The 7,245-nt window shown below is 49.3% G+C and overlaps 1 protein-coding gene across 1 annotated transcript in view; it reads left to right on the top strand.

Annotated features, from left to right (window-relative positions):
* LOC114071775 (elongator complex protein 3) overlaps positions 1-7,245 on the top strand; it is a 30,349-nt gene that overhangs the window by 17,005 nt on the left and 6,099 nt on the right. The window contains exon 4 of the mRNA XM_027909630.1: positions 414-495. Coding sequence (XP_027765431.1) covers positions 414-495 — 82 coding nt within the window. The remainder of the gene's footprint in view (positions 1-413; positions 496-7,245) is intronic.

Here is a 7,245-nt window from a genome sequence, read left to right as displayed (position 1 = left end):
AGTCATTGCAGGCCCTGATCCCAAATCCCTCTCCAGCTCTCCTGGAGCCCCTGCAGGCTCTGGAAGGGGCTCCAAGCTCTCCCTGGATCCTTCCCTTCTCCAGCCTGGCCATTCCCAGCTCTCCCAGCCTGGAGCCAGAGCCTGACATTGGATCCATCCCCAGCCCAACTCCTCTCTGGGAAGGAGTTCTGGGAACAAGGGGGGGTTCCCTGGGAATCTCGGCACTCAGGGAAGGGGCTCCCTTCCCCTTTGCTCCCTTTTCCATCCCCACATTCCATAAAAACCCCACAGGATCTCATTCCTGTGCCGAAAGGGATGAATCCCTTAGAGTTGAACCGGTGCTTGTTCCGACCTTTCTGTTTTTGCAGAACTTTTCACCTTGTTTTCCCCCCCGTCGTTTCTCCCATTTACAGGGATTTGGGATGTTGCTGATGGAGGAGGCGGAGAGGATCGCCAGGGAGGAGCACGGGTCATGGAAAATTGCTGTCATTTCAGGTACCTTTATCCCTTTTTTTATATATATCTATATATATTTATATCTATCTTAATCTGAAAATAAACCCACTGCAACCACCCCGCTGGGAACGTTCCTGGTGTGAGGCAGAAAATAAGGATCAGGTTATCAGGGAGCCAAATTCCACTGTGGATTTATCCAGACAACCCCATTGCTGTGAGAGGACACTCCCCAGGGATCCATCCCTCAAGGACAGGGATTTGTGTGACATAGAGGGGGGGATTTCCATCCCCCAGATCCCATTCCCGGCCTCAGGTTATCCCACTAATCCCTGAGGGTGTCATCCAGGTGTTCCTTGAGCTCTGGGAAGTTTGGGAAGTGCCCCATTCCCTGGGGGTGGTAAATAATGCACATTATAATCTCATTTTAATATTATGATGTAGATGATATTGCTGAGGAAACAGGGATTGCAAGGGGAGAGAGCCCCTTGCTGGCATAAAATCAATGTATGGGGGGGATGGATTTAACAGAAGAACTTCCAGAATAATTTCCAACAACTCTTACTGAAAGCACGTTCCTCACACGGGAGGTTTTTTTAATTCCTTGCCTGTTTTTCACCCCCTTTTGTCCCTGTATTGCCTATCTTGGGATGTAAAACCACGCTTTAATCTGCATTTCCCTTCATCTGCATGGAGGTAAAGGCCTTTTTTTAAAAAAAATAATCGTTTACACCAAAAAAAAACACCAAAACCTAAAAATGAAAAGATCCACAGCTTTGATCTAAGCTGCTCGACAGCTCTGGAATCCCAACTCCCCGCTCTGGAATGTCCCTCTGGATGTTGGAAAGCCAAAGTGGATCCTCTCCAAGTCCTTGGGAGCGGGGAAAAGGTGCAGCCAAAGGAGCCAGAGGTGGTTTTATATTCCCTGGATTCCCCTGGATTTCTCTGGGCTGGGCTGGAATTCCCAGGGAAGCCGTGGCTGCCCCTGGATTCCCTGGAAGTGGCCAAGGCCAGGGTTGTTGGAGCGACCTGGGATAGTGGGAGGTGTCAGGGGTGGAACTGGATGAGCTTTAAAATGCCCCTTCCCACCCAAACCGTTCCTGTTTTCCTGCGTGGGGTCAGTTTGATCCGGGAATTCCGGCTGTTTCCGTGGAGATGCCGAACTGCAGCTCTCCCATCTGCAGTGAAAAGGCAGCCAGGAGTTCTGTCTCCATTGGAGGGAGAGATTTTGGATTCTGAAGGGTAGGATTTTTTAAAAATCTGGGAACCCAGTGGAAAGTTGCGTCTCCAGCGCTTTGCAAAGCGATCCCTTCAAGGAGAAACACGTGGAATTTTAGGACAGAGGAGAAGGTGAAGGGGTTTTTTGGGGTTGATTGAAGGGGAGGGATCATCTCTGAGAGCGGGTCAAGGTTGGAAGGGACGGGTCAGGCTTGGGAATGAGCAGGTGAGGGTTGGGAATGAGCAGGACAGGGTTGGGAATGAGCAGGTCAGGGTTGGGAATGAGCAGGCTGAGGCTGGGGAAGGGACTGGAGCACAATTGCCATGAGGAGAGGCTGAGGGAGCTGGGAGGGCTCAGCCTGGAGAGGAGGAGGCGGCTTAGGGGAAACCTCATCCCTCAGGTGGGATATGGGGAAGGGATTCTTTCCCTGGAGAGTGCTCAGCCCTTGGGATGGGCTGCCCAGGGAGGGGGTGGATTCCCCGTCCCTGGAGGTGTTTCAGGACAGGCTGGATCCATCAGTGCCATGGGCTGGGAACCACGGCGGGCTCGGAGCGAGGGTTGGGCTCGATGATCCCAGAGCTCTTTTCCAACCCAGCTGATTCCATGATTCCATTATTCCATGATTCCATGATCTCCCAGCCTGCTGGTGCTGCTGGATCACGGGTGGAAGGAATCTCAGCTCCTCCCACCTTTGCCCTTCGCGGGCAGGGGAGAGAAAAAAAGGAGGTTTGGGGGAGGGAGGGGGTTTAACTGGAGGTAAAATCAGATCCATCCCAAGGCCTTCAATCCACCTGGAATGGGGAATATCCAGGGGGAAGAGAGGCTGAGCTGGCCCATAAATCAGAGGGGCACATTTGATGGCGCTTAAGTAGCCTCATTTCCTCCTGTAAACAGCCCTCTGGCCACCCTGGAAGTGATGAATTACCCAATCCACGGGATGTTGATTCATGGGATACTCGGGATTGATGGGATCTGGGGGAAGGCTCCCTGGAGTTTTTTTGCTTCCAGCCCTGGCTTGGTTATTTTTAGCCCTTCTGGGTCGCTGTCAATAAAAAAAGAAGTGGCCCTGGATGAGTGGAAATGCGGGAATGGCGACGAATCGACTCTCCGGTGGTTTTGTCTGGCTTGGATTGATGTGGGAGGGGGGAAAAAAAAAATAAAATTAATTAGGGGGATTTGGAGGAAGCCAAGGATAAACTTGGGGTAGGGGGTGTGAAATCCTCCAGTTCTTAATGAACTGCGATTTTTGGAGGGTTGAGACTGAATTAAGTGGGATTTTGGGGGCAGGCACGAGCAGGAATTTTGGCTGCCCTTAAAGCAAGGACAGTCCTGCACAAGTATTTTGGAGGGGTGTCCTGGTGGGAAGCTTTTATATATCTATAAATGTTATATTTATAGATATCTATATCATGGAATCATAGGATCAGCCAGGTTGGAAAAGAGTTTTGAGATCATCAAGTCCAATATATAAAAAAATTTTTTTATATATTATATATATATTACATATATATTATTTTTATATATTATATATTATATATTATATATTATATATTATATATTATAATATATATTATATAGTATAGTATAGTATATAATTGTATTTATTTAATATATATATATTTATATAAATATATTTATTGATATCGAGGCAAACCCTGCACAGAATCTGGACTGAGCGGGAGTTGGATGTTTGGGGAACCCTTCCTGCCTCTTCCTCCCTCGACATACCCTTGAATTTATAAAACCCAACCAACAACAACAACAAAAAAAACACAGAGAACAAAAAAAAAAACAGACAAAAAAATTTCCGAAGTTCCATCCTGTAGGAATAATTTATAATTATTTCATAACCATTATTTTACGAGCCGGAGCTCGTGTTGGTCCCATCCCCGTCGTGTCCCTGCCCCGCAGGTGTTTCCATCCCGGAATTTTCCATCCAGGAATTACTCCTGGCTTTTAAGGCAGCTTTATCTCCAGAGGGCTTTTTGTCCAATCTCTCCAGGCTGGTGGAAGGGGATGATTAAAATGCTGCTCCTTGCTGCTGCTCCCTGAAATTTGGGAAGCTCCTCCTCACCTGGGATCTCCCTCCTGGATCGGGGATGTGGCGAGGGGGAGGAAATTTTCCTTTCAGAAGCACATCCCGAACAGGATTTCAGGAGTGAATTCCAGCAGTCCCTGGGCTTTTTCAGAGCACATTAATTTTCTAGAAGGGGGAAAAAAAATGAGAGAGTTTCCCAGCAGAGTCTTTTCCAAAGGGTTTTGTTGTCCCTGCTGCTCTGGGAGTGAACAGGTTCGAGCTGAACTCGTGTCACAGGTCCCTGCTCCGAAGGTTATTTAGTGCAGGGAGGGAAAAAGGGGGGAAAGATGCAGCTGGATTTAATAAGGATTGAGCGTGGCAGTGCCTGAAATCACGGAAATCACTCCCAAACAAAGGGAAAAGGATGAGTTGCAGGCCCCCCCAAAGGAGTCGTGGCGGGCAATGGTGCGGGGAATGATGGCCGGAGCAGCTGCCTCCTCCCGGTGTTCCTGGTTAAATATCCCTTCATCTGGAGAGGAGCAGGGGGGGAAAACTGCCTGGAATGGGCCCTGGAGTCGGGGACAAACGGATTGGGAGCGTGGTTGTTAAGGGAGGATGAGCGGTGGCAGCCAGGAGGGGAAGGGAGTTTGGATTAAAGGGAAAATCAGGCCGGGAAAGGATGGGATGGGAAAAGGTGGGATGGGAAGGGATGTCAGCCAGAGATAGCTGGTTCCATAATGTGGGGGATGCCTCTGAGGTGGATTTAAAGCTTGGATTGTGCTGTCCTGGGTTATGTGGGGTCCCAAAAATGCAACCTCATCCTGAATCAACCTTTGACTAAACCCAGGATGAAACATTCCCAGGAAGGTTTGACTGATAAAATATTCCAGTTGAGGTTTGATTAAATCAACCAGGATGGAATAGTCCCAGCAGGGTTTAACTGAACCAAGCAGGATTAAACATTCCCAGGAAGGTTTGACTAAACCCAGCAGGATGAAACATTCCCAGGAAGGTTTGACTGAACCAGCCAGGATTAAATAGTCCCAGGATGATTTGGCTGAACCAACCAGGATAAAATATTCCTGTTGAGGTTCAATTAAATCAACCAGGATGGAATAGTCCCAGCAGGGTTTAACTGAACCAAGAAGGATGAAACATTCCCAGCAAGGTTTAACTAACCAGACAAGATTAAATAGTTCCAGTAAGGTCTAAACTGAACCAAGCAGGATGAAACATTCCCAGGAAGGTTTGACTAAACCAACTAGGGTAAAACATTCCCAGGAAGATTTGACTAAACCAGCCAGGATTAAATAGTCCCAGGAAGGTTTAAACTGAACCCAACAGGATGAAACATTCCCAGGAAGGTTTGACTGATAAAATATTCCTGTTGAGGTTCGATTAAATCAACCAGGATGGAATAGTCCCAGCAGGGTTTAACTGAACCAACCAGGATGAAACATTCCCAGCAAGGTTTGACTGAACCCAGCAGGATGAAACATTCCCAGGAAGGTTTAAATGAACCAGCCAGGATTAAATAGTCCCAGGATGATTTGGCTGAACCAACCAGGATAAAATATTCCAGTTGAGGTTTGATTAAATCAGCCAGGATGGAATAGTCCCAGCAGGGTTTAACTGAGCCAAGAAGGATGAAACATTCCCAGGAAGGTTTGACTAAACCCAGCAGGATGAAACATTCCCAGGAAGGTTTGACTGAACCAGCCAGGATGAAACATTCCCAGGAAGGTTTAACTAAACCAGACAAGATTAAATAGTTCCAGTAAGGTCTAAACTGAACCAAGCAGGATGAAACATTCCCAGGAAGGTTTGACTAAACCAGCCAGGATTAAATAGTCCCAGCAAGGTTTGATTAAACCAACCAGGATGACCCATTCCCAGCGAGATTTACCTGCCCCCTAGCAGGATGACCCATTCCCAGGAAGGAGGGTGATCCTGGGGCTCGTTTCCAGGGATCCGCAGGAGGAGGGAGGTGCCCTCCCCCTCCCCAAAAAAAAAGAAATCCAGGAGCAAAGTACAAAAGCCGCGCCTTGTTTATCGGAGTGGTTGCTCATTTAAGGTAATTTTCTGCCTGAGTGGCGCCTTTCTCCTGCTGTGCCGAGAGCCCGGGATTAGTATTCAGGCCGGGCTTGGGAATGGCAGACCCTGGAGGCATCGCTCCATTATTCAGAGCCCCGGGGAGGCCCGAGCCGCCGCTGCCTTGTTTTTTCCCATTTCCCGGCTTTTCTAATTGCCTGTGTGTTTTTCTCTCTGCCTGCCTCGCGGGTTGGTTTTTTCTGTGTGTGTGCTCTCCCGGGTGGGTTCTGCTTCGGGTTTGGGAAGGGTGGTTGTTGTGTTGGTTTATTTATTTATTTATTTATTTATTTATTTATTTATTTATATTTTTATTTCCCCTCCTTTTCGAAAAGATCCTCCCTCCCCTCCCCCCAAAGCGAAACAAGTTCGAAGCGCCCAACGAATCCTCCGGCGCTGAAAAAGGAGGAATCTGGGATTTTTTTGGGGGGGGGGGAGGGCTTTTAAACTCGTGGAATTTTATAATCCCCTCTTTTTTTGGTCCCAGCTGACCCCCAAACCCCCCCGTGGTCATGGGGGGGGTTTTTTTTGGTGCTCCAAAATCCCGAGCGGAGCTTTCCCCTTCCCGCTCCGCTCATCCCATCTGCGGGACCTGGATGGGATTTTGAGGCTGGAAACTTCCCTTCCCGGGGCAGGGAGTGACCCCCAGGTGACCACACCAACATCTCCTCCTCCTCTTCCTCCTCCTCCTCCTCCAGCCTTTTGTTGCCCAAGGACTTCCCAAGGGCTTTTGGGGTGCTCAGAGAAGGTTCCTTTGTGTGTGTGAAAACCCTTCAGGGTTTTTTTTCCTGCCTTGCCAATCCTCCTGAAACGACTGATAAACTTCCCTTCCCATCCCTCTCCGGGGGTCGCTGCCTCCCTGTTCGCACCTCGAGCCGGGGAGGATGGGGGTGAAGGTGGATGAAGGGCAACCAATCCTCTAAAAACCCTTCCCTGCCCTCCCCTCGTGCCCTGCTTGCTGGGAATGTGATGCCTGACATCCCATAATTAGCCCCATCTGACCCCTGAGGGCTTCAGACTGTGCCTTCGGATCGAATTCCGGGATGCTGGGAATCCTGGGGCCCTCCCCCATTCCAGAGGGGCAGGAGCTCCTGGCTGGATGAGCTCCAGCAAATCCTGGCTCCTTTTTGTGTTCCCTCCAAGCTTTGTCTTCCCCTCTGAGTCGTTCCAGGATCATCCCCCGGTTTTGGGGGATGTAACGATCTCCAAGGAGATTCCAGGCAGGGCAGGGAAATTCCCAGCGTGATCCCCTCTCTTTTTTGGAGGGTTTTGTCACTCCTGGCTGGGGCTTGGTGGCCTCTTGGTGCTTCCACCTCGAGGGGCCTTGATGGGGATTATTTATTTATTTCACCTCCATAAGGTAAAAAGTTCCTTGTCCCAAGCACGTCCCAGGCTGATCCCACAGCAGGGAAAAGGGGGGAATTCTGCCCCTCTGCCCCCCTCAGGTGAGACCCCACCTGCAGGGAGA

The sequence above is a fragment of the Empidonax traillii genome, unplaced genomic scaffold, assembly GCF_003031625.1.
Source record: "Empidonax traillii isolate 1590-97213 ecotype Southwest subspecies unplaced genomic scaffold, ASM303162v1 scaffold2269:size40818, whole genome shotgun sequence".
Lineage (NCBI taxonomy): Eukaryota > Metazoa > Chordata > Aves > Passeriformes > Tyrannidae > Empidonax > Empidonax traillii.
This window is presented reverse-complemented; position numbering and strand designations above follow the sequence as displayed.